The sequence below is a fragment of the Hippopotamus amphibius genome, chromosome 14, assembly GCF_030028045.1.
Source record: "Hippopotamus amphibius kiboko isolate mHipAmp2 chromosome 14, mHipAmp2.hap2, whole genome shotgun sequence".
Classification (NCBI taxonomy): Eukaryota; Metazoa; Chordata; class Mammalia; order Artiodactyla; family Hippopotamidae; genus Hippopotamus; species Hippopotamus amphibius.
The window spans coordinates 79,190,968-79,218,701 of NC_080199.1; the positions used below are offsets into that span (position 1 = coordinate 79,190,968).

Consider the following 27,734-nt stretch of genomic DNA (forward strand, 5'->3'; position numbering starts at 1 on the left):
TATTCAAGAAGAGAAAAACTAAATTTATTTGCTGACAGTGGAGGTGAATATTATACCAAAATGTTATTCTGAAAATGGGTAATTAAATGGAAATAATTTTATTTTTGTACTGCCTTTTTATTTTATTTTATTTTATTTTATTTTATTTTATTTTTTGTACTGCCTTTTTAGGATGACTCTAGTTCATCTTCAGTGAGGGAAAGCTCTTTACAGAAGAATGCCAGCTTAAAAGTATGGAAATAAATAATAGGGTGTTTTTAATGGTGATTTTCTAATTCTATGAAGTAATAGATTCAGGCAAGGCATATCAGTGGATGCTAAAACCATTAGGTGAAAAGTTTTAGAGGAAGAAGATATTCACATACCCTTAACATTTTACTCCACAAAAAAATTTCATAACTATCAAAGTGAAAAATGAACCTTTACAAAGGAGTCATTTGGTGGTCACAAACTTAAATAGTGTACCTCCTGAGCTGGTATACTATACAGTACCCAGATGAGTGTTCTTGTCCGTCCTCTTCCCCCTGCTCCCCCAAATTATACTCAAGCCATTAGACTTTGAATGGAATGGTAGGAGGAGGAGGAGGAGGTTGGGGGGGGGGGAGAGGCAGAAGTGAAGGACAACAGAAACAAATTCAGAATGTCGCACATTTCACAAGACATCTGGCCTCCTCTCTCCAAAAGATCACTGTCATTTGGGATTCTGGGAAGGTGACGGTAATGGTTTGTTATTTTTGAATCTCCCCCAAATCACTGCATAAAAACAGAACAACTTGAATTGTATCTACAGCAAAACCAGTTTGCAAGAGAATGGGGGTGAGCTTTAGACAACCAAAAGGACTACAGAGATAGCAACTTAAACTATGATATGAACATTAAATATGTATGTGTGTTATTATAGACCTAAGTGAGGGTTATAAGGAAGAGAGAATATAATTTGTAATGTGTGTTTGCTCTAACAAAGTAGATATGGTACAGCTATTAGAGAATGGAGAGCATGTATACAACAAATTGTTTAAACCTTTCAGTAATCACATTACTGGCAGTACTAATGGTCTCATTGATTGAAATAATATCAGGCATCTTATTCGACCACAATACTATGTGGCTAGAAATCAACTACAAGAAAAAAAACTGCAAAAAAAACCCCAAATATGTGGAGGCTAAAAAACATGATGCTAAACAACCAGTGGATCATTGAAGAAATTAAAAAAAAATTTCTGGAGACAAATGAAAACAAAAACATAGTGACCCAAAATCTGTGGGATGCAGCAATAGCAATTGTAAGAGGGAAGTGTATAGCAATACAAGCCTACCTTAGGAAACAAGAAAAATCTCAAACAACTCTGAAAGAAAGGACAAGAAAAACAACAAAACCCGAAGTTAGTAGAAGGAAAGAAATCATAAAAATTGGAGCATAAATAAATAAAATAGGGACTAAAAAAAAATAGATCAGTGAAATGAAGAAGAGCTGGTTCTTTGAAAATATTTTTAAAAATTGATAAAGCTTTAGCCAGACTCATAAGAAAAAAAGAGAGGACCTGAATCAATAAAATCAGAAATGACAAAGAAGTTAAAACTGACACCACAGAAATATGAGATCGTAGCAGATTATTACAAACAATGATATGCCAATACAGTGGATAACCTAGAAATAGACAAATTATTAGAAGTGTACCACCTCCCAAGGCTGAACCAAGAAGAAATAGAAAATATGAACAGCCCAATTACCAGTAGTGAAATTGAGCCAGTAATAAAAGAAATCCCCAACAGAAAAACATCCAGGACCAGACGGCTTCACAAGTGAATTCTACCAAATTTGAGAAGACTTAACACCTGTCCTTCTCAAACTATTCTAAAAAATTGCAGAGAAGAGAGTGCTTCTGAACTTACTGTACAAAGCCAGTATCACCCTGATACCAAAATCAGACAGAGATGTCACAAAAAAAGAAAATCACAGGGCAGTATCACTGATGGACATAGATGCAAAAGTCCTCAACAAAATATTGGCACGTCAAATTCAACAGCACATTAAAAGGACCGTATACCATGATCAAGGGGGATTTGTTTCAGGGATGGAAGGATGGATCAGTGTCCACAGATCAGTCAGTGTGTTATGCCATATTAACAAGTTGAAGAGTAAGAACCATATGATCCTCTCAACAGATGCAGAAAAAGCTTTTGACAAAATTCAACATCCATTTATGATAAAAAGCTCTCCAGAAAGAGGGAATAGAGGAAACATACCTCAACATAATAAAGGCCATCTATGATAAGCCCATAGCTAATAGCATACTCAGCAATGAAAAGCTGAAATCATTCCTCTGAGGTCAGGAACAAGACAAGACTGCCCACTCTCACCTTTTTTATTAAACATAGTATTGGAAGTCCTAGCCACAGCAGTCAGAGAAGAAAAAGAAATAAAAGGCATCCAAATTGGAAACGAAGAGTAAAACTGTCACTGATTGCAGACTACATGGTAATCTACATAGAAAATCCTAAAGAGCCCAGCAAAAAAAAAAAACTACTAAAGCTCGTTGATGAAATTTGGTAAAGTTGCAGGATACAAAACATCAGAAATCTGTTGCATTTCTATATACTAATAACAAACTAACAGAGAAATTAAGGAAATTCCCATTTACTATCACATCAAAAAGAATAAAATACTTAGAAATAAACCTACCTAAGAAGGTAAAAGATGTGTACTCGGAAAACTGTGAGATACTGATGAAAGAAATTGAAGATGATACAAACAGATGGAAAGATGTACTATTTTCATGGATTGAAAGAATTAATATTGTTAAAATGACCATACTACCCAAGGCAATCTACAGATTCATTGCAATCCCTATCAAAATACCAAGGGCATGTTTCATAGGACTAGAACAAATAAGTTTAAAATTTGTGTGGAAACACAAAGGACCTCAAATAGCCAAAACAATCTTGAGAAAGAACAGAGCTGGAGGAATCACACTTCCTGACTTCAGACAATACTACAAAGCTATGGTAATCAAAACTATGATACTGGTGCAAAAACAGACACATAAATCAATAGAACACCATAAAGAGTCCAGAAATAAACCCACTCACTTATCATTAATTAACCTATGACAAAGGAGGCAAGAATATATAATGGGGAAAAGACAGTCTCTCCAAAAGTGGTGCTGGAAATACTGGACAGCTACATATGAAAGAATGAAATCAAAGCATTTTCTTACACCATGTACAAAAATAAACTCAAAATGGATTAAAGACCTAAATGTAAGACCTCAAACCATAAAACTCTTAGAAGAAAACGTAGGCAGAACACCCTTGGACATAAATTGTAGCTGTATTTCAGGTGTACAACAGAGTGATACACAATTTTTAAAGATTATACTCCATTTATATTTACTATAAAACATTGGCTATACTCCTTTTGCTGTACGATATATTCTTGTAGCTTATTTATTTTATACATAGTCATTTGTACCTCTTAATCCTCCACTAGTTCTTACCCCTCCTCCCTTCCCTCTCCCTATTGGTAACCACTAGTTTGTTCTCCTATATCTGCGAGCCTGTTTCTTTGTTATACTGACTAGTTTGGTTTTTGGGGGTTTGTTTGTTTTTTTTTGATTCCCCATATAAGGGATAACATACACTATCTTTCTTTGACTTATTTCACTACTTTCTTCAGTAGAGAAAGTATAGTTTTTTCAGCTAACAATATTGAACTGTTGTCCATCCATATGCAAAAAAAAAATTAACCTTAATCTTCACTTCATACCATATTTTTTAAAAATCAGGTTTTAAAATTGATTACAGGCCTAAATGTAAAACCTATAAACCTTCTAAAAGTAAACATATGAGAAAGACTATGTAACCTTCGGTTGGCAAAGATATAGAGAAGAACCATCTTTAGAATTGGAAATTTTAGAACTGAAAAATACAGTAGCCAAATTAAAAACTCATAAAAGTCTTCTCAGTAGCAGAATGAAGAGGGCAGAGGAAAGCATCAACGAACTTGAAGGTGGAACAATAAAAATTACCCAGTGTGAACAACAGAGGAAATTAAACTGAGAAATAAAAATAAGGAGATCATCTGGGACTTGTGAAACTATTAAAAAAAAGAAATCTAAACTTTGTGTCATTAGCGTTCCAGGAGAGAAGAATGACTGTGTGGCTGAAAAAGTATTTGAAGAAATAATAGCTTAAATTTTTGCAGATATGACAAAAGATGTAAACCTACAGGTTCTAGAAGCTGAGTGAATGCTGAACAAGATAAATCCATGCCAAGACACATTGTAACCAAACATCTGAAAACTAAAGACAAAGATAAAATCTTGAAAACAGTGACAAAAGTATACCTTACCTATGGGGGAAAATTAGAACAGCAGCAGGTGTTTCATCAGGAACCGTGGCGACCGAAAGGAAGTGCTGCGGCATTTTTCAAGTGTTAAACGAAGAGAACTGTCAACTTGGAACCCTGTGCCAGCAAATGTTGTTCTCTCGAGGTGGACAGTTGCAGACTGGCAGTTATAGATGTCAGCACACCCTTATGTTATAAGCATCCAAAGCAGAAACAGGACGAAGGCGATAACACAGCTTTCTCCTCACGTGCTTCTCACTTGTCAAGGAAGAAAAAGTTTTTTCTACCATAGCTCTTCCTTTACCAGAGATGTATCCGTTAGCCAGAACTGTATCACATGGTCACAGTAGATGCAAGGGATGGTGGCTGAAGTGAGAGTATCTGGGATTTTCAATCTCAGTTAGTGGGGGTAGGTGAGAAAAGGGGGCAGTTAGGTGGAGAAGAGCTTGTGGCCAGCTCTCATGTTCACAGAGAACCTTAAATTTAGATTAATACTATCTGCAAATGAGATTATACATGGTCACTGACATGATTGAGAAAAGGACATTCATTATACCTTTACAAGGCATATGCAGCCATTTAGTGTGTGTAATGTTTTCTATAGTTATAGCTTTATCATCAAAATAATGTTTTAAACTATATTGGGATCCTCAGAAAATGGAATATCCACTGTGAGGCTAGAGGCTCTTGCTCTGCAGACGGCCCAGTGTTGGTTGTCCCTTACTATCCTTTGTCTGTGTCGTTGGAGGGGCAGCTAACAGATGCTGAGGCCTGGTTCCTCACCACCCTGTGCCAGTGCTGGTGACTCAGTCGTGTCCCTTCCTCCAAGAGAAATCTGGAGGGAACTGCAGACTGGAAACTAGTGATTACATGTCGGTATCAGGAGTGTTAGGCTAAGGGAATTATGGAGTGCTGTGCGAATGTATGCCAGGGAGATGTATTCACCCCACTCCTGTGGTCGGAAAAGCCCTCTTGAAGAAGTAGTTTTGGTCACTCTTGGTTTCTCTAGCTTTTTTTTTTTTTTTTTTTTGGTATGGAACAGTTTTGTTTTTTCCTGTAATTGCGTGCTATCTTAGTAGGAAGTTGGAAGAGGCAGCCACCGGAAACTGTTAGCCAGAGGCAGTTATTTTATTTACTATTTTTTTTGAATAAATTTATTTATTTATTGGCTGCGTTGGGTCTTCATTGCTGCACGCGGGCTTTCTCTAGTTGTGGTGAGTGGTGTCTACTTTTCATTGGAGTGCGTGGGCTTCTCACTGTGGTTGGCTCTCTTGTTGGCGGAGCACGGGCTCTAGGCTCACAGGCTTTAGTAATTGTGGCATGTGAGCTCAGTAGTTGTAGCTCTCAGGCTGTAGAGTGCAGGCTCAGTAGCTGTGGCACATGGGCTTAGCTGCTCCTCAGTATGTGGGGTCTTCCTGGACCAGGGATCCAACCCGTGTCCCCTGCATTGGCAGGCGGATTCTTAACCACTGCACCACCAGGGGAGTCCCGACCATCTTTTTTGTGTTTGAGATGTTTGTATTTCCTATTCTGTGAAAAAGTGGGTGGTGTAAAAAACACTCTTACTGATTTGTATGTACTCTTTAAATAGAGAAGTTAGTTTTTAGTACATAGTGAGAATTGTGAATATTTTTTCCCCAGTTTCTTGTTGTCTTGTAGTGATTTTTTTTCAAGCATTTATTTTTACTTTTATGCAATCAAATGTATTAGTATTTTCCTGTGGTTTCTATGTTTTGTGTCATACTCTGAAATACCTACTCAGCTCCAAAAGTGTATATATTTTAAAATTTCTCTTGTTTCATCTGGTAGCATGATTTTGTTTTTATTTTTTGCATTTAAATCTTTGGTACATTTGGGATTTATCCTGATCTATATTGTGAATCTCAATGGCATCTTTTTTCAACATGGCTACCCATTTACTCTAATGCTATATATTGGCTCTGTCCACACTGACTTAGAGTCCCATATTTATTATATAATGAATTCTTATATGCATTTGGGTCCATTTTGGAGCTTTCTGTCCTGTTCCATTGATCTGTTTATTCATGAGCCAGTACAACTGTTTTAATAATTGGGACATTTGTAATATTTTTAAAATATTGTGCCCCAGTATTTGGCATGACTAGTGCTACTTTGTTATTCATCTCTTCCAAAATTTTCCTACCTCATCATGTAAGTTTATTTTTCCACAAATGAACTTTGGAATTTGACTGCTTAAAAAATAAAAGTATTTTTATTAAGATGACACTAAATGTAGAAGAATAACCTTGGGAGGATTGCCGTTTTAATGATGACTCTCCTATGTGGGAATATAAGCCTTTCCTCTTGTTCAGATTTTTGTTAGTGGCCCTCGGAGACATCACCATGGTTCTTTCTGTGTAGATCTCGCACAGGTCTTACATTTGCCTAGGAATGGTATGTTTTTAGGTGGCTTTGTAAAATAAGTCTTTCTTTTATTGTAACTTCCATGTCGTGATTATACGTATATTGGGAAGCTACTGATTGCCGTATATCAGTTTTTGTACGCTACCACCTCTTATTTATAATAGTTTTTCAGTTGGTTTTCTTTGACTATGAAAGAATGTAGTCATATAATCTACAAATAGTGATACATGTGTCTTCTTTTCAATTTCTATACAATTAATTTATTTTTCTTTTATAATTGTGTGGCTGTTGTGCTTCCCAGTCATTTCATATCACGGCCCATAATGAAAATTATATTTTTAGTGTACACCAGCATACAGGGAAATGCTTTGTGAGGCCAGAGGGAACCAGCCCAGACCGTACATGAATGACCTAAGATGGGTTGAAAAGAAACCCTATGCCTCTCTGAAACAGTGTTTTAAAAAAAAAAAAAAAGTAATGATCATGAACCTGCTTGTTATGTTCCTGACTTTAGTGGGAATACTTCTGTCTTGTTTTCTCATTAAATTATGTTGGTTTGGGGATTGAGGTAGATATATTTTAGTTTATTAAGGAAATATCCAGGTAACCCTATTTTATCAAGAGATTTTATTGAAAACTGGGTATTGAATTAATAAACATTTCATAAGCATTGCTGCTGTATGCCAGGCTTTGGAACTAAAACTGAATAAAATGAGACACACTACAGGAAAGGATACACATCCAAGTAGACTTGTCCAGATCTTGTCTACATTGCACGTACTAGCTCTGTGACCTCAGGGACTTCACTTAAGTATTTTGAGTCTTAGTTTACTTATCTGTAAGAGGGAGCTAATGATAACTGTTAGGGCTGTTATTATTCTAAGACATGATTCCACACTAATGCAGTCCAGCAGGGTAAGACAGATACGTCAACAAGTAATTGCAAAAAATGAGGTGTTATGGAAGAGATGGAGGAGTGAGCAGTGGTGAGATAAAGTAGTAAACCGCTCTGCCTAGTGAGAGACTCAGAAAGTCTTTACCAAGGAAGTAGTATATAAACTGGGTCTTGAAGGATGACTAGAGGAGGCAGCAGCATGTGGAACTGCCTGATGTATTTAAGAAACTGCAGTTTTTTCAGGATAATTAGACTGTGGGTATGACAGAAGAGACTGGAGAGGCGTGGACAGACTGTAGATCACAGAGGGCCTGTAGATTTTGACTTTTTTCTGTAAGTGACTGTGGGGTTTTGAACAGTATTCAATCTTCAGATTTGCTGATGGTGAGGGTGTGTTAAACTGATAGTAGAGTTGCTGTAAGCTATTGCGTTTGAGAAGGTTCTGAAGTAAGGCAGTGGAAGAAATGGGAGAAGGAGAAAGATTTGAAGAGTCTTAGGTAGTAGAATCAATAAGACCCAGAGGCCATTTGGACCATCCAGACAGAAGCAAGAAATAGCAGTTCCCAGGGTTTCAAACTAGGAAGAAAAAGTGCTCTAAAAATTATAGGTTTAAGTTCCTCTTGTTTTTTATTCTGTAGAAAAATAGCAATGTGTGTGGCTTTTACAGAAAGTTTGGTAAGGTACATCTCAGACTAATTAAATAAGTGCCATAATGAGTGCCATAGGGGAGAGTTCTGTAGGTATTATGTAGGTATTATGTAGGTATGTTTTCCTGTAGGTAGCATTAAGAGAAGAGCTAAAAAAAAAATCATAACTACAACCATATTGACACACGTAAAATTAGCAAAGGTCTGAAGGAAATCTTTGATGTGATTGCAATGTTAATCGTAAAGAAGAGTTTGAATTTTAGTGTCCAGGGTTTTTGAGTGTGCAATTCTGAATTTGCATTAGAGTTCACATTTTATAACTAAATTTTATTTTTATGAAAATGATGTTAATATAGTCAACCTGAAATAAAGTTTATATACAGGTGTTTAAAGTATATTTATTCACTGTGTTTTCTTCTGTTCTAGTTACACTTTCTGGAAATGGAGAAAACGGTAAGGCACTTTTAACTTTAGTCTCAAGTTAAGTAGAGCACTTATGGTATGTTAATTACAACCCATGTACTTGTTATTTGGTGATAACTGTGTGTGTTTTGGTTTTCAGAAAGAAAATATATATTCTTGAAGTTTAAGTGATTAAAAGGAGATGCATTATTGGGTTTATTTGTATATATTCAGTATATTCTCATTTGTTATTTATATAAATTGAAGTAGCTGTTATTTTGTAAGGCATCTAGTACTCAAACTTCTTTCATGTATTTATATATGTATTTTTGCCTTGTATATTCTTCAGAACTCTTTATTTATTTATTTTAATTTATTTATTTATTGGCTGTGTTGGGTCTTCATTGGTGCATGGGCTTTCTCTAGTTGCGGAGAGCTGGTGGGGGGTGGGGGGGCTACTCTTCATCGTGGTGCACAGGCTTCTTACTGCGGTGGCTTCTCTTGTTGCAGAGCAGGGCTCTAGGCACGCAGGCTTCAGTAGTTGTGGCACATGGGCTCAATAGTTGTGGCTCGCGGGCTCTAGACCACAGGCTCTGTGGTTGTGGCGCACAGGCTTAGTTGCTCTGAGGCATGTGGGATCTTCCCGGACCAGGGCTGGAACCTGTGTCCCCTGCGTTGGCAGGCGGATTCTTAACCACTGTGCCACCAGGGAAACCCCAAGAACTCTTTATAGTAGTAATTCAAAGATTTTTAATATCAGTTCTAGCTAAGTTTGAGGAGGAGTAGGTTTTGTTTCATGATGTCTAAATTTTATTGGTGGTTCTTTTGTTTATGCATTTGTTTAAAATAATACTTTACTACTCATAGTCATTTAATGAAATAACCAGACTCTGAATTTGTAAATTATATTACCAGTTCATTTTGAAATGAGATTAAAGTTTTAATGACTAGCCAGAGACAGTGTCTAGAGAAAAATCATTACTCAAAATTTCATTGAGATAAAAGAATTTTAAGTCCTTTGCTATCAAATTTCAAAAATAAAATTTGATTTGAGATATGAAAATCCAGAGGGTTTCTAAAACAGTTAAATAGTTGGAAGTTGTGTGTGTTTGGGGCGGGGGGGTGGGGCAGGGCTGTGCGACATAGTGTGCAGGGTCTTCATTCCCTCACCAGGGACTGAACCCGTGTTCCCTGCACAGGAATCGCGGAGTCCTACCACTAAATCTCCAGGGAATTCCCTAGAAATTATTAATAAGTATTGTTGAAAATAGAAGGCATTAAGCATGCAAATCTCAAGTTGACATTGGATCTAATTTCTCCGAAACAGGATAATTACAGACTCAGTCTTGGTAGGCTTGTTTTTCTTGCTTAAAATCAAAACTGTTTCCTGTGTGTTGAAAGCACAGATATAGAAAGCAGAGAATTCCTGAAATTCTTATAAAAGAACTTTTAACTTGGATCATTATTTCTTGGGGCTGTTTTCCCCATGTCTTTCAAAGAGTCTTTTGGTGAAATTTTTTGTTTGCTTATTTGTTTGTTTTTTAATTCACTTACAGGTGATTTTTTAATCAGATTTTTTGACTTATAGGTTCAGTTTTTTCTTTTAACTTTGATTTAATTTGCTTAGTTAAGGTTTTACTTTAAGTATTACTTCTAACCAGTAGTTCATAGCATATATATGGGATTATTGGTAATCACATTAATTTGAACTTATTTAAAAACAATGTTTCTTGTTATTATTTATATTATAATTTGATAATTACCATCTATTAAGTGCTTACTATATTCCAGGCAATATACTAAGAGATTTATTTTATCTTTTCTTTCTTTAACTGAAGGTTAAGTTTTTTTAATGGCAAAAACCATGTGTTTCTGTTCTCATGGAGAGCAGAAATATTCTAAAAAAATTAAATGTTTAAAAAATGTTAAAGAATATATTGTTTCATATTCTAGCCTTACTTGTAAGTAACTAAATGATTAAGAAACTTAAAGTTGAAGTAACTTTAAGGTAACTATTAATCTCAAAGCTGTGCAATAATATATAGATGAGGATTGACAAACTTGATTGAATATGGGGGCCAGGCGATAGTATAAATAAGTAAAGTGAGCTGGGTGAAGATAAAATTGCAGGCTTGATAAATGGCTTCAGTGTTGCTGTAACAGTAGGAGGCTGAGTTCCAGCGTGTTTTTCCAAAAGAAAAACAAATGAAGGAATGATATTGAATCCATTGGTTAGACAATAGGGTTTAGCCTAGGGGGAGCTGAAACAAGAGAATGCAGATTTTGAGAAACCAGAATTTTCAATGAGGATGACAGTCAATTTTTGTGAAGGTGAAAGAAAGCATATTTGAAAATAGGAAGGTGTGGTGGCTAAACCTTCATCTTAGCATCAGAGGTTGTCTCTGAAGTAGAATGTGACCACTAAGATAATAATTAAGGACGTGGAGGAGAATTATTTTAGGTATGACACAGTGAAAAAGACCTTGGGTTTTTATCAAGCATATAGGGGTTTGAATTCTGGCTTTATCATTTAATAAGGAAGTGACACTGGGCAAGATAGTAAATTCTCTGGGCCTCCGTTTTTACATTTGTAAATTGAAAGAATACCTATGAGACCATTGCGAGGGTGAGAAATAAGGTAAATTTATATCTTGTAGTAGACTTTCAGTAGGTGGAAGGGCTGATTTAAGTAGCTGTAGTTAACTATGGTTACTAGGAAGTTCCAGAGTTTTAAGATGCATTCCTTAGTCACATAGATGGAGCTATTTCCCAGAAATTGCACAGCCAGTGGGGAGAAGAAACCATGAGCCACGTATTTTACGCTGGCCATTGAGATGGCTCGGAAGCAAGAGAGGCTGGCCAAATGAGAGGAGCAGTGATCTAAGAACTATTGCACTAGCATTGAAAAGAATGAGAAGGAGTTTACTTCGCAGGAGGTCTTAGGAGCTAGAAGTTGAAGTATGCTCTTCGTGCTGATTTGCCAGCTGTGCCATATGGGAAGACATCAGCCCTGGCTTCCTGCCTCTGTCACCTGTGTGACTCAGGGCTCTGTTCTTTTAGGCCAGGCATGGACCAGTATAATTGCAGAAGAAAATGCTGGGATCCAACAAGTTGTCAATTTTGTATCATCATTTTATGTAAAAACATTTTTTAAAGACCAAGAACTAAGGAAAAGTAACCTCAGACCAAAGGAAGAACAGTACTTCAAATTGAATACGTTAGCTTTATAAAAATTTCACTACATTGTTCTTAGACCAGTGAAAACTTTTATCAGTCCATAAACTTGGATAACACTGAAATAGGGAATGCACACACACACAAACAGATTTTGAGGCTAAGGAATTACTATGCTTGGATAGCAGTGATAATAATAGCCAGTATTTATTGAGGATTTATTATGTGTCAGACATTGTTCTGAGTGTTTCCCATTTATTAACTCATCAATATTAAGCAGGTAACTTAAAGTGCTTTAATAGAAGACTGAGTAAATTATTTGGGGAGAATAGTATACGGGGGTAATAAATTCTGAAAGTAATGGAGGAGGCTTTTGGAAAAAGTTATATTTGGTGTCAACTTTAAAAATGAGTAGAATCTCAAACTTTTATGCTTGTCTGGGCTTTGTTTTCTTCAGTGAGTTTGTGGTGCTGCATTCCATACTGAAAAAGGATTTAAGCACTTGGTAGATAGTTCTTGCTTCTTAATGGAAACCAGTCCCACTTCCTACAGATAGAAAGCAGAACACAACAAAAAGTTTTTCGTTATATCAATGAGTTAATATTTGGAGATAAAGATTTTGGAATGTTACACTAATCCACTTAGGAAACAGTTAAGGCAGAAATTCAGAGTGTCTAAAAGTTTTTCATTACTATGTGTTGAAAAGGACAGTGAAATTTAGGATACCTTTTCTGACAATCCAGGAATTGAGTTGTTTATTTTCAGTATATAGTTCCTTGGATTTAATGTTCATAGTGATGGAATCTGTCATAAATAATTTTTAAGTCATTTAAAATTTAACTTTTAGGAAGTGCTTTTGAAGGAGGTGCTTTTAAGATTTCAGCTTAAATCTTCAGCAACTTAAATCAAATCTCACCTCAGACCACAGTCTTTACTTATAAACCAGGCTGATAACTCTTAAATGCAGGAATAGAAGTTTTTTCATATCTGTAACGTTACGTCATGCAGATAAAGCAGTGTATATATTTGATGTTTTTAGTACGTTTTAATTAAATTTTTTATTGGATTGAGCCTCCTGACTCTAAATATTATGTTTTAATATGTAATGCTTTTTCCTGTTTTCACTTGGATTCAACGAAATGTTATTTGTTTTTATTTACCAGGAAAGGCCGTTGTTTACCTTGTGGCTTTCCATCTGTTCTTTGTTATGTTTGTATGGTCCTATTGGATGACAATTTTCACATCTCCCGCTTCCCCCTCCAAAGAGGTAAATTTAATGTTGGTAAATTACCAAATGCTTTCACTAATTATGGGATTATTTCCCCTGTGTTACCTTTGTTAAAACTTTATTGCATAATGCATTTGTTCTGTTCCCATTCATAAATTGCTTGGTAACTCTACATTGTGAGTGTGAGTCATCATGTATCCTTAGGTGCAGCCCCCAGCGTAGCATCGTAAAACATCAATGATGGCGCCAAGGTTTAGCTGTGCTATGTTTTCTTAAATTAAAGGTGTGCTTTACATCACTGGAGTGAATAATCTCAAGGGACAGATTTGAATCAGGAAAGTAGAGTTTATTTTTAGAAACTCTCTTAACATTTTTTCTCAGGCCTAAACAAATAAGCTGACACTAAATAAAGGTTTTTGATTGTGGGAAACAAATTGTTCACCTGTTTTTTGTCACGCCCAGTGTGGCTAGTGTGTTCTCTACTTGGAGGGTCCACTTGGAAAGAATACGCGCACACATTTACATGGCGTAAAGCTGAAGTCCGCTGTGTCTCTTCTGCCTCGCTGTAGCCGACTGAATCTCTTCACCTAAAGTTTCCTGTGGCTAGACAGGTGCCAATGTGGTCTCTAGAGTTAGGGTTGTCTGAGTTTGATTTTCTGCTCTAACACATTATTTAATGAATCCAAGGCTAAGTTTTCTACTTGGAAAGTAGAGCTGTCAAACCTGTCTCTACAAGGATGTTTGTGAGGATTAAGTGAGAGTCATTCATGTAAAGCTTTTAACATAGGACCTGCCGTGCGGTTAGCACGCAGATATTAGGCGACGGTAGTAATGTGCTTATTTCCCTCTGTGTTAAATTCATCAGAATCCATTAAAAATTATAGATAAATGTTTTGAATGAATTGGGAGATTGGGATACCAAATTGTACACTCTAAATATATGCAGTTTATTGTATGTTAACTGTATCTCAACAGTTCTTATAAAAAAATGAGACATATGTTTAAAGATATCAGCTTCCATTTAACTTTTTATAGAACATATATGCAGAAAATTACACGTGCCATAAATATACACTTGACGAATTTCCACGAACTGAACATGTGTGTGTAACCAGCACCCGGTTCCAGAGGCATCCCGTGAGCCTCCACACGCTGCCCCCAGCCACGGCTCGCGGCTCTGCTCTCCTGCCTGGCTCTGCGCTGCACGTGGGTGGAGTCGTACAGGATGTGTGCTTGCACGTCTCTCACTAACATTCTCCATGTGTGCACTTCATCCACGTTGTTGTGTGTGACTGTGGCTCCTTCCTCCGCTGTGTCATAGAGCACAGTTTACTTATCGGGTGTCCTGTTGACGGGCACAGGCCTCTGGGTCGCTTCCAGATTCAGGTTGCTACACGTAGGATGCTGGTAGCCTTCTAGCACACGTACGTACATACATAGCTCTTTGGGGAAGATGCCCAGGAGGAGGATTGCTGGGTACTGTGTGTAACATTCAGCAGTAGTGGGTAATGCCAAACTCTCATCGCCTATTGTTTGTATTAGGGGCTTTTGTTTTAAGGGATAATGTAAACCATTCATTAAGCTTACTGTTCCTTCAATTATATTTTTCAAACATTTGCTAATAGTCAACCCTTTAAGTTATATTACAAACTGCCATCCATATCTTAATCTCTTAAGTTGAAAAGAACCTAATTTTATTTATCATTTACTAGCAGTGATGGCTGTTGCTATTGGAAACATAGTATGTGTAAAAGTAAATAGATTTTATTACAGGTAATAAAATGTAGAATAAGAAAAAAAATTTTAAGAGTTTTGAGAAGCAGGATAGCACAGAGGTTAAGAACTCAGCCTCCGGCTGCAGACTGCCTCGCCCACCCCATCCCTCTGCATGTCCAGCTGTGTGACGTTGGAGACGCTCCTTAGCTGTTGGCACCTCAGGTGTGTCCTCTGTGAAGTAAGGATGACAGTCATGCGCACCTTACTGGATTGCTGTACAGGTTAAATAAATTACTCATACATACGTGTGATTGATAGTATTTATAATATTACATAACTAACGCTATGTGGAAAGTGCTTAAAGGATGCCCAGCATCCACTTATTATGATAAGTGCCATCTGTTATTTTCTTCTTTTTTGGTTGTCGTATTTGCAATATTGCACCCATTTAGCATTCAGCCTAGTGCTTAAGCCTTTACGTCCACTCCTTCCTTCATGCTCCCCTGCTCTGTAAGTGTGACTGCCCCATTCTATGTCCAGTGGCCCTGCTGTGGCACGATCTTCCTTCCCTGTCATGGACCTTGTCGTCTCACATCAAAGCATCACCTTATGAAATTGTCAGTTGTTTGAGGGCAGGAGCCATGTCTGTCACGTTCCCCACTATATCCCTCTCCTGCTCTCTAGCACTTAGTGGGCATCAGTAAGTATTGAATGGATTGATTATTAAAGCATGAAGAGCCAGCTAAGCTAGGCTACAGTGACAACCAGAAACAGGAATGTAAGACTCTTTCTAAATAAGCTTGCTCAGGGCTGCCTGAGTAGCTCTTGATAAGAAATGACACAGTTTTGAGATCGGTGCTCATGACCGCATTAAAAAGACTCTGTAAATGCAGAGGCTTGAGCAACAGCTGGGGCTTGGATCTAGGGGAATTGGTTGGGTCTAAAAAGTAAAAACTATACATTTTTAGGGAAGTTAAGTTATAAAGGTGGGCTTTTTTTTTTTCGTTCTTTCAGGCAGCAAGTATTTACTGAGCACCTGCTGTTTGTGGTACTGTGGTGGCTCTGGGAATAAAAAGAGCAAGATAAACATAAAGTGTTATAAATTGTGGTACATTTGGAAAAAGAACACGATGAAGTGGTAGATAGCAGTAAAAGCTATTAGGAAGAAAGCTATTTTAGATAGTATGATCAAAGAAATCTCTGAAGAAGTGGTATTTAAGCTGAGACCTTTATAAGTTCTCTCTTCCACTAAAGGATAAGCTTTTTGAAGGAAGAATCTTTGTTATTTATTGCCGTATCTTCATGACCTAGAATCAGACCTAGTATATAATATATTGCTAAATACTTGAATGAATGAATGTAAGGAGGAAGCAGCGTAAGAAAAGCTGGTAGGCATCTTCCATCACTAAGTGTCATCTTTCTAAAAAGAAAATACGGTTCCATTGCTTCCCCGGCAGTCCTACAGAGGTTGCCAGTGGGCTGTTCATATGCCTGGTACACAGACCCTTCATGAGCTAAAGTCTTACTTCATCTCCATTGCTTCTTCTTGGAGCTCTGTATTCAAGTAGTGTGTTGCCCTGAATATAGTATTTTCACCTCTTTGTGTTTTCTATATGCCACTTCTTTTGCCAAAATTTTCTTTCCTGCTTTGTCTTCCTGGATGATTCCTGTTTTGCTTTCTAAACCCAGTTTAGCTACCACTTCTTCCAAGAAACTTTCATTGACAGCCCTCATCCCTCCCAAGGGAGCTTTGATCATACCTTGTAAAGAATTGCTGATTTGTAATTTGTAATTCTTTGTTTACGTGGTTAACATTCGTACTGGACTATAGGAATGTATTTTTGAAGGCAAAGGCTGTATTTTTATTCATCTTTGGATCCCTGGTACCTGGGATCAAGCTCTTAATTGGTGTTTAACATATACTTAAATTGAACCATCTGAACTCTTAAGTTAATGGCATTTCATAATTTGCATTCTGTTCAGTAGTATTTAATGAAAAATAGATAATTTCAAAAATCTAATTCATTTTAAGTTTTGTTTTGTATCATTCCTCATCCGAAATCCTGGTGTCTCTTAAGATTTTCATTTGGTTTAAGCTTTTTGTAATTTATAACCATAATTCTTAAGGAAAAGTAATGATTTTGAGGCCTGGCTAGAAACAGTTCAGCCCAGGGAAATCTGCTCAGATTTTACAAGGAAACTGTAAAATTTGATTAAAGTATCTTTTTTCCAAATATGTATTTAACATTATACTATGTGATTTTTATTTTCTATTTTGAATATTTCAGAGGTGCATCATGTCAGGGAAGAACTTTCTAGCAAGTTACAGTTCTCTTAAAAGAGAATTCGCCGTCTTACAAAGTAGGAAAGTATTTTTGTATCTGAACGTGTTCAAGAGGGGGTGGATCTCAGAAATGTCTGAAGATTCCAGCCTGCCTGGGAGTTTAGATAAGTGATCTCCAGAGTCTCAACTTTGAGATGGCATATATTTTTTCTGACTTTTTTCTGTCCTGTTCATATGTCCATGATACCTTTGTGCTTTGTAAGTAATTTGGGGATTTCTTGTGCCATCAAGGTTTAGTTGTGGGAGCCAGGCTCAGTCATCTAAATGGACTCTTCCACTTCCTCAGCCAGTGTGTTTTGGTCAGGTTAGAGTAACACGTCTATAAAAAGCAAGAACATATATTTCATATTAGCAATATAGAGGGATACATATAGAGTAGAACTCAAGAGGCTTGTGTTATTATATCAGCTCTGCCAATAATTATGCAGTCTTAGAAAATTCCCTGAGCCACTTGGGATCACAGCTTCCTCACCCCAGAGCTCCTAACCCTGTGCCGCACGGCCGCCCTGTCTGTACCAGAAGAGGCTGCGTCAGGAAGGCAGTGCCGTTACTGGGGCACTGAGAGCGGGGGAGGCTTGGTACTGGAGTTAGCAGGTAGACAGAACACTCAGATTTTAAAAGATAAAATTTTAGTCATGACTCCTTAAACCTTTTCAAATGAAACCCCGTAAGTAAATAAAAATTGAAGAACAGTATTGCTGAAGTATGAAATGTGATCAAAAGCATGTCTCAGGCCATATTTTGTTTTAAAAAAAAAAAAAAAACTGTGAAATAAAGACCAATAGAAACTGAAAAAAGCTCCTGGTTACATAAAATAGAGGCATAAAACTGAGGTCCTTGAGAATTTGGGATGACATGAAAAGAAGATCAACTGAACAAGTCCTTTGTAGGAAAATGCTATCTAAAGAAAAATAGGCCGGAGGTTGCCCACACCATGGAAATTAAAACTTCAGAAATGGAAACTAGAAACAGCTCTATAAAGGAATCTCTCCTTGAGAAAAGAAGACTGTCCTTGACAATCCTTAATAATTCTGGAGAAAGTACCCTGATTGGTTAGCTTTTTAAAAGCAAAAACAAAGTAGTAAAAGAAGGACTTGTCCTCATTGAGAAATTTGGCCGGAAAATAGTAGGACCCCATGCCTGTGATTTAGCCTTTTACACAGAGCAGGTGACTCTTTGGACATCCTTCCAAAGATTAAAAATCTCGACACTAACTTTCAAACACCAGCATTTTTACTGACAGAAAATATATGTTAAGCCCTTTTTGATGGGGAACGTTAATCTTCTCTGTAAAAAACAAAAATGCAAAAATATTTAGTCATTAGTATGGAGGGCAGATGGTTTTCAGTCTGTCAAAGGTGTGTATTTTTGTTAAAATGTGCTTCATTTAGCTTCCTAAACAAATGTGAAGACAAGTTTTGCCTTTAGAGAAGGAAATATTTTTGTTTTTTTCTGTTCTGGATAAAACTTTGTTTTTCTAAGTCTGATAGTTAATAATCATGGGATTAAAAAGAATTAATAGTTATCTCTCCTTTTATAGTTCTGCTTGTCCAATTCTGAAAAGGAACGTTATGAAAAAGAATTCAGCCAAGAAAGACAACAAGAAATTTTGAGAAGAGCAGCAAGAGATTTACCTATCTACACCACGTCGGCTTCAAAGAGTAAGAAAAACAAATCTTAAGCTTTCCTTTACGAAGAATTTTTAAAATATGGTCATTTTTGCCAAGATATGTTTGCATCATTTGACTATTAAGTGGATATTGTGGTGCCACAAATAACATGTGCAGGAACAAGCTTTTCCTGTGTTCTGTGTCTTGTGTGCTCTTTCAGAGGCAGGCATGTGCTTGTATTGATACAGATTTTTTAAAGGGCTCACTTTAATATGGATCTCTTTTTTTCTGCATTTCTGTTTTGTTTTCCCCAACTCAATCTTCAAGGCTAAAGATTCCGTTTGTAATTTTCAGTAAACTAGCATTTGGAAATCCTGGTTTGAATTTGAATATTTTGTGTTGTCACTGAGTAATTTTTTAAAAATCAAGAATGTGCTAACTTTGAATGGGGAGAAATAAAAGACACAAGGGGAAGATACGTGGTCCAGGTTATAAGCTGGTGTTCAGAGAGCCAGAACGTGAAGTCAGGTTTGTCTGGTTCCGAAGCCATAGGCGTTTCCCCTCTCGCACTGGCTGTACTGACGTTTGTGACCGCAGGAGCTTCCTCCTCTTGGGGCAGACAGAGCCTTATTGATAGTGTTGGCTCTCTGAGTGGTGAAACTGGTCATTTAAGTACAGAAATTGTTTTACATTAGGTATTATATATCTCATTAGTTCATTCCAGTGCAGATAATGGTGATAGCTAAGTGATTCTGATCCAAGTTCTTTACACACATGCACTCATTTAAACTCCACACCAGCCCTGTGAGGGAGATACTACTGTCTCCATCTTACAGATGAGGAAACGGAGACAGAGGTTAAACAGCTGGTTTAAGGTCATAGAGATGGTATGTGAAAAGGTGCTCTCCCTATGCTTCTCAACTCCAAGAGGAAATAAAAGGAGCTTTACCTTTGTATAGGTATGTACATATTCTGACTTAAGAAAATTTAAAATTTGTGCAAGATTTTAGGAGGGAATATTTGACTGACATTTAAATTTTTCATGCATTTAAAACAGGCACATCTTGGAGATGTTGTAGGTTCACTTCCAGACCACTGCAATAAGGCGAATATCTCCATAAAGCAGGTCACATGAACTTTTTGGCGCCCAGTACATATAACAGTTAGTTTACACTGTACTGTGGCCTAGCAAGTGTGCGATAGCATTATGTCAGAAAAACACGTACATACCTTAATTTAAAAATGCCTTATTGCTAAACAGTGCTCACCGTCATCTGAGCCTTCAGCACATCATAGTAGTAACATCAGAGATCACCAGTCACAGGTCAGCATAATAAATATAATAATAATGGAGCTTGAAATATTGTGAGAATTACCAAAACGTGACAGAGACACACAGTGAGCAGATGCTGTTGGGAAAATGGCACCAATAGATTTGCTCGACACTGGGATGCCACAGACCTTCAGTTTTTTAAAAAAAACGCAGTGTCTGCGAAGCACAATAAAACGAGGTATGCCTGTACTGTCCTTTTGCATAACCAATATAGTACTGTATAGAATGAAAACATGGTCTTCACGTCAAACCCCAGCTTTTCCATTACTAGTGCAATAAGAGTCAAACTTTCTAAGCCCTGGTTTGTTCATTTTAAAGTGAGAATGATAGTCTCTGAATCTCTGGAAGTATACATAAATGAGATAAGCACTTAGTATAGATCTTGGTGTACAAGAATAAATTTTCAGTAAATGAGAGCTAATTTAAAATAATCCCTTTTTATACTTAATTACAGAATGTCTAGTTTACAACAGATGTTAGTAGTTGCAGTTCTGTAGATAAGATTTTTTTTTTTTGGCCGTGCCGCATGGCACACGGGATCTTAGTTACCCAACTGGGGATCAAATCCCTGGACCATCAGGGAATTCCCTAGGTGTTTTTAACCCAAAGTCCAAGGTTTCAGAGAATTTATGAAGCCCTGAGATTAAACACAAAATTTTGGGTGCTTTTTGAAGTAGCCTATTCTTTTGAATTTCAGAGCAGTACCTGTGCCCCAAAGAGTTAAAAGCCACTAATGTAAAGTCTTTACCCTTAAAGCTTTATTACTTTTCATTAATATAATGGCTTTCCACTAATCTGAATAACACCATTCATCTGTTGAATATTACACCAGAATTACGCTGAGCACTTCATGGTGATTATTTACTCCTCAGGGCCACTCTGAGACAGCGTGGCACTTGTCCCCACGTTAGAGATGCAGCAAGGTCCCTAGAGTCCCAAAGTGGCAAGGTCTGGGATTTACACCTTATCTTCTGCCCTTGAGCACCGTTTTATACTGCATTTCTACTGTTTAGAATCTCAGACATTAGGGGTTTCTTCTTTTTCTCTTATTATAGACATAATATCATGTATTCTTTAAAGAACAAAATTACAGAACCACATGTTATGGAAAGTAGACCTTTCCTGGACCAGAGATTGGTGAACATGATGGAGCTGCCTTCACAGAGGGGGATGGGGACTTTCACTGAACTCCTTTTTGTGCTTTTTTGAACCATGTGGACATCTTATCTATCAAGGAAGCAAAACGAGTCTTTCTGAACCTCCTGCTTCCACAGTCTGGATACAACCAGTGTTTCTCTCTAGCTTCATCCTGCACCATTTCCCTGTGTCAACTCTGCTAAAACTCTGTCCTTCCCTACCTTTTATTTTTATGTCTCTTTTCTCTGCCTAGAATGATTATTTCCTCCTCTCTAAATCTACTTTAAAGTTTTAATTCACTGTCCACCTCTCTTCAACCATTTCTATTCACTTAAAGAAGTGATTTTCAGGGGCTTCCTAGGTGGCACAGTGGTTAAGAGTCCTCCTGCCAGTGCAGGGGACATAGGTTCAATCCCTGCTTCAGGAAGATCCCACATGCCGTGGAACAGCTAAGCCCGTGCGCCACAACTATTGAGCCTGTGCTTTAGAGCCCGTGAGCCACAACTACTGAGCCCATGTGCCGCAACTACTGAAGCCCACGTGCCTAGAGCCCATGCTCTGCAACAAGAGAAGCCACTGCAATGAAGAGCCCGCGCACCACAATGAAGAGTAGCCCTCTCTCGCTGCAGCTAGAGAGAGCCTGTGTGCAGCAGTGAAGACCCAACACAACCAATAAATAAATAAGTAAATAAATAAATAAATTTTTTTAAAAAAGAAGAAGTGATTTTCAAAATCTTCTCTGAGCTTCCCAGACTCTTACGTTGTAGACCCTAGTCCACTGTCTGGTGGTCGCCTGGGTTCTCCTCACCCCTCGCCTCAGCCCTGAGGCTCTGACGGCAGCAGCCCCTGCCCGTGGTCTGGCCCTGCCCCCCCGGTGCTCAGGAGGCGTTTGTGGGGTGAATCTCTTCCCGGGTGGTCTCCATAGTGGCTGCTTATACTCTTGGGAAATGTCCCTAGTTTTCTCCCTTTCACTAATTTTTCCCATCCTAGAGTCTCACTTTATGTTGTATCAGAAATGATAATATTATCGTAACAATAACTGCCTTGCTGAGAATTTGATATGTTCTAGAAGATTTTTTTTTAAATCTGCACAGTAGTTCTTTACACTTGATATTATTTGCATTTACAAAAGAGGAAATTGAGGCTTTTAGAAAGTGAGTTACTGACCCAGGGTCACAAGCTGGTAAGTGGGAGAGGACTGGTTGAAATGCGGTGGCAGAGTCCCCACGGCCCCTCAGGGCCTCGCTTCCCTCTTGGAGTCTGCGTTCTTGTCCTTTCATAACTTGCACAGAGGCTGCTGCCCTTCTTCTCCCCTTCTCTCCCAGTGTGGTCCTAAGAATCTCGCTTCTTCACCTAATAATGTCCAGCCCATTGTTCCCTCTGCTTTCAGGTGTACTTCAAAGTGTACCTGCTCTTAAAAACAACAACGGAATTTTGGTTCTGGTGTGTTCTAGCTACCATTCTGTTTTCTCTTCCCTTTGACGGTAGGCCCCCTTGTAAGCTCTCTGTACCCCAGGCCTCTTTTCCTTCCCAGCAGATTCCAGGCAGCTGGCTCTCATTCTTCCTAACCAAGCTCGGTGGCTCTTTGTCATTCTAAGTGCTTGAAAAACTTCCTTCTTTGTGCTTTTCTATTCCAGCTGTTTTTGCATCCTTGAATGTTTATTCTTCCACATTGTTTTAACCCCACTTTACAAGGGTGCCTCGTCCCCATTCTCTTCTTACTGTTCCTTCCGCTGTTTTTAACCATGGAGTTCTGACACCTCAGTATTGTGATCATTACTGTGTCTCAAGTAGTTTGTCTTCTTTAATCATTTTCAGACTGAGTTACCTTTCCTTACTACGAACGAGCACATTGAAGGATGGTGTCACGCTAGCACACACTTGCTGCCCAAGCCCTGTCTTGTTGTCAGGCAGAGGGGTGGACTGCAGCTGCACTCGAGTCACGTGTCTGCCACGTCCAGGAGCGGGGGTTCAGATGGCCGAGGCTGCCCTGCCCTCCCCCAGGGCCCCCAGCTTCGACACTCCCCTTGCCGTGTGCTTGTGTTTCCAGCTTCCAAAGGATAGCTGTCCCTGAGTGACCTGTTATACCAGTTCAAGTCAAGCAAAACCTAACACCATGGGGGCAGGAGAGAAGTCTGTCTTGTTCAACTTTATATTCTCAGCATGAGCACGAAACAGTGTTTGTCACAGGGTAGAGACTCTGAATATTTGTTGAATGAATAAACGAAAGAAAGAAAAACAACCCATCCCCTCACTCCCCCCCAACGCCCAGCATCAGGCTTATTTCTGTCATTGGCAACATTGTGCTTCTGGCCATCCATCCTAGAAACTGCAGTTTTCTTTGCTGCCTTTACTTCAGTTCTTCTATCTACTCAGCTGTCAACACCCTTAAAAAGGCTTCTTGAAAGGTCTGTTTAGTTTCATCTGATCTGAGAGCAATGGTGGAATTTTGAGTGGAGGAAATGTAGAGGAAGAGGAAAGTAAAACACTGGGCTTCTGATCCTGATCTGACCACTCGGTTGGGGCGGGGGGGGGGAATCTTGGGCAAATTACTTTTTTTCTCTCTAGGTTTTGGGGTGTTTCTAACCTATAAAGTTGAGCTAGGAGACCTCTAAGGTCCTTTATACCTGCTCTGCTTTTTCTGCCTTGTGTGGTTTCACCTCCCTAGTGTCCAGCCTAGGCAGGATGCTACAGAAGGCCCTCAATAAGGTATAGCTTATTCATTTAATGGGTGGATATTTGTGTATATTCCCTTCATCTTAAATTTTGGTTTAAATTATAAAAATAATACATGCACATGATTTAGAAAAAAAATTTTAAGGGCACCAAATGAGAAGTGTCTGCCTCTCACCCTGGCACTGCTCCCCAGAGGTCGCCACCCTTCTTGTATATCCTTGTAGAAATTTTTTATACACAACAAACTATTGCAAAACATATATAATCAGTTAACATTTTAACAGTGAGAGTGGTTAGGTATTAACCAACACAGATTTGGTTACCTGGGTCGTGCTTTCTAGCAGGTGTAACTTCTAACACTGCTTCAAAATAACACTTTCTGGGACTTCCCTGGTGGTCCCGCGGTTGAGACTCCGTGGTGCTTCCATTGCAGAGGGCACAGGTTCATTCCCTGGTCAGGGAACTAGATCCCACGTGCGGCAACTAAGGCCTGGCACAAATAAATGTAAAAAAATAACATTTTATGTCTCTCTCCTATATGTTAATTCAAATCTGAAGGTGGATGCATTTTATTGGGATGTGTAAAGAGGAAAATACATGTATTCTTCTCCTCCTTAGAGATATGAAACATGCTACCTATCGAACTATTCTGCAGTTTGCTTTTTTCCATTTAATGTGTTTGCGTTTTTCCAGTTTAGGGTAAGTGTCTATTTTGTATGGAAAATTCTTGTTAAAGTCTACATAGTATATCATAAAATACTTAGCTATTTTCATAATTCATTATTCCTAGTGTTTTATTATTAAAAACAATGTTGTGGTGGGCATGTCTATAGAATAAGGTTTGTAGCGGCAGAAATCCTGAGCAGAGAGTGTACACATCTTACGTTTTTATAGATACGGCCAGTTTTCTTCCAATAAGACTAACTCATGACGTGGGCCATCTACTCTCTGGAGGGTATGTTTAATGTCAGTTTTTATTTGAACCTGTTTTCTGTGCTGCTGCTATGTTTGTTAGGCCTAATGATCACAAGTAACAGACAGAAGTTTAAGCTTTTCAACTCTCCCTCCCCCCCCCCCCCCAAAAAAAACTACCATAACACACAGGACGGTGTAAGGACGCAGTGGGTATTTGCTGTGCCCCGAGGGCAGGAGTGCAGGAAAGAACTGGAGTTGAGAACTGGGAGCCAGAGGGGCTCCCTGCAGCTCTCCTGCTGCTTCCTGGCATCTGCTCACTTTCCACACAGGCACCCTTTCTCATCCCGTCCGTGGCGAAGCATGGCCATCGCGTGGTACTCAGCTCCACCGCATGAGATGCAGCTCACTGCCCCTCAGCCCTCGCTCATAGGAGAGAGCGTGGACCAGAAGGGCGAAGCAGGGTCACAGTCCACGTGGGAGAGGGGTCTGAAATCAATTCCTAGGGAGAGAGAGTGGCCTGTAGACCAGGCGACCAGGCAGATACCCCCAAATGAAGTCCACACGCGGACAGTAGACCCCATAGAGTGTTCATTAATTAAATGCTCTGAATCTGTGGAAGTTCCTGCTCTTGGAAACGACCTACAGTAATTTGTCTTGATGCCAAGAAACATTTGTTTGCTTTAAGGGGCCATCATAATGGAAGATTAGCATTTCACTGTAATTGTATTACTCTGTTCATCCAAAATAATGGTTTTAAAGAATTATTGATTTGTGAAGTCTTAGGACATTTCCCTCATGAATCTCAAAGAACTGTTTTGTCTCTTATTTAACCAAAATCTCAGGTTCTGAATGTTCTACAGATTCTGGTGGAGCTCTTTGTCCAGTGGGCTTTTTCTCTCTCTCTCTTTTTTTTTTTCCTTTGGGCTCACCATGCAGCATGCAGGTTCCTAGTTCTTCCCTGACCAGGGATCGAACCTGCACCCCCTGTGTTGGGAGCGCAGAGTCTTAACCACTGGGCCGCCAGGGCAGTCCCCTCCAGCTGGCTTTTTTTCTCTCAGAGTACTTGAGCTGAGTGGGGAAAACAAACCTTACCTGACCCGACTTCTCGAGCCCTTACTGGTGTCCTCCTCCTCTTCTCTGTGCCCCAGGCACAGCGGCCCTTCCCTGTTCACGCACACACTGAGCACACTCCCACCTGAGGCCCATCCCCTCTGCTCAGATTCCTCTTTTCCTTTCTTTCAGTTCCAGTTTTCTCAGCAGCTCTAAGATTACCATGCCCCAGCGCCCCTGCCCTGCTTTAGTTTTCCTGTCAGCACCTGTCACTAATATACTACTTATTTGTTACTGTCTCTTGCTCACTACGCCCCATCTTTACCACTAGCGTGTGAGTTCCGTGAAGGCAGGGATTGGTGCTGAGAGCAGCACCTGGCCCTAGGAGGTGCTCATGTTCTGAGTGAATGAACATATGAACTGTATATATTAGAATTTAGTGGGAAGACGCTTGGAGTTCTTTTTCAACAATATGTTTGCAGTTTTGCTGTTTATCTGGGACGGGGAGGGAGATCATTGGAAACGTTCGTTTTGATATCTTACTACAGACCTTGTGGTACAATAGGAGAAAATACTTGATTTAGATTTAGGCCTTAGTGTGTCTGAGTTTTGCCTCTAAACGATGTGTTTGACCTTGTACCAGTCTCCTATTTCCTTGGATCTACTTATTCATCTGAACATTGCTGGGCCAACTACATTTCTGAGGTTCTCTTCTGCGTCTTGATATTTTGATTTCAGAATCTCTCCATTGCATTTTGGTGTTATTTTAAAATTATTAGTTGTCAGTTTCCCAGAGTTGTTTGTAGGAAATGAAAGCAAATTTTATAGTTAAATTAACTCAACTCTAAATGTACATTCTTCAACAACTTCCTTTTAATTCCTAAATGTAGCTGTCAGATATTGTGAGAGATGTCAGCTGATCAAGCCTGACCGCGCGCATCACTGCTCAGCGTGTGACGTGTAAGTTCATCGTTGGCTTTCATCCAACCCCAGTCCTGGAAACTGGTGATGGGAGAGCAGAAGGGGAAGGAATGTACCAAAAATACAGCATCCTCTCCCATTATTTGCTCTGTATGCAGAGTTAATATAAATATGTATATAAGCTAGAATATACCTTGAAGTAATCTTTGATAACAGTTCATGTACCAGTTGTTAGAATTTTCTTTAAGTGTGTGTACTTCTTGTGCATCTGCTCAACGTAATATTGATGAATAAGCAAGGAATTCCCACCTTGAGGAAGGTAACTTTAATTCCTGGATTAAAAAGACCATCAGGACACTTTTTTTGTTTTTATTGTTAATGCTGGTATTAAAACCTAACAAACCACAAAAATATTACTTTCAATTACCACCTGTGAAGTTGTTCCCCCCAAAATTTGAAAGATTTTATCTCTGTGCTCTTGTGAGAAGGTGGTTACGTGTTAAAAGAAAGACCCCTAGTATGGGAATTTCAGCGAGTCCTTGAACTTTAGTGAGACAAGTCATTTAACCTTCTGGGTATCTGTTTACTTATTTGTTATATTATTTGATATGATCCATTGTGTAACTTTATGTAAATATACACTATGTATACTGGTGGGGAGGCAAATTTGGGGATTTTGTTTCTGATTATAAAAGTACAGTGGTTCTTACACATGGGATAGAACTGTATAAAATCTGTGGAAAGAAAATAACCACCTACAAGCCCACCAGTGTTTGTATTTTAACAATATTTGCTTCTAAAGTTTTATTTTTATGACTTGCACATGTTTAAAGTCACTTTCCTTTCTTCAGCTGACTTTGTAAACTAGATTTAGCTAATGTACCAAGTACGGTATGCACCATGTCTGTATAGTAAGATGATATTTGATGTGGTCCAAGTCAGCTGGCTGTGCT

General features: G+C 38.6%; 1 protein-coding gene across 8 annotated transcripts in view; it reads left to right on the forward strand.

Annotated features, from left to right (window-relative positions):
- The window catches only part of ZDHHC20 (zinc finger DHHC-type palmitoyltransferase 20), a 68,309-nt gene that overhangs the window by 16,225 nt on the left and 24,350 nt on the right, over positions 1-27,734 (forward strand). For 7 of the 8 annotated variants that reach the window (XR_009048938.1, XM_057706988.1, XM_057706991.1 and 4 more), the window contains exons 2-5: positions 8,702-8,728; positions 13,015-13,118; positions 18,680-18,800; positions 26,751-26,820. Coding sequence is in view for 7 of the 8 variants with exons in the window: in XM_057706988.1 (XP_057562971.1) it covers positions 8,702-8,728; positions 13,015-13,118; positions 18,680-18,800; positions 26,751-26,820 (322 nt within the window). In the remaining variant the exon portion in view is untranslated. The remainder of the gene's footprint in view (positions 1-8,701; positions 8,729-13,014; positions 13,119-18,679; positions 18,801-26,750; positions 26,821-27,734) is intronic. The other variant, XM_057706993.1, reaches the window with a different exon arrangement.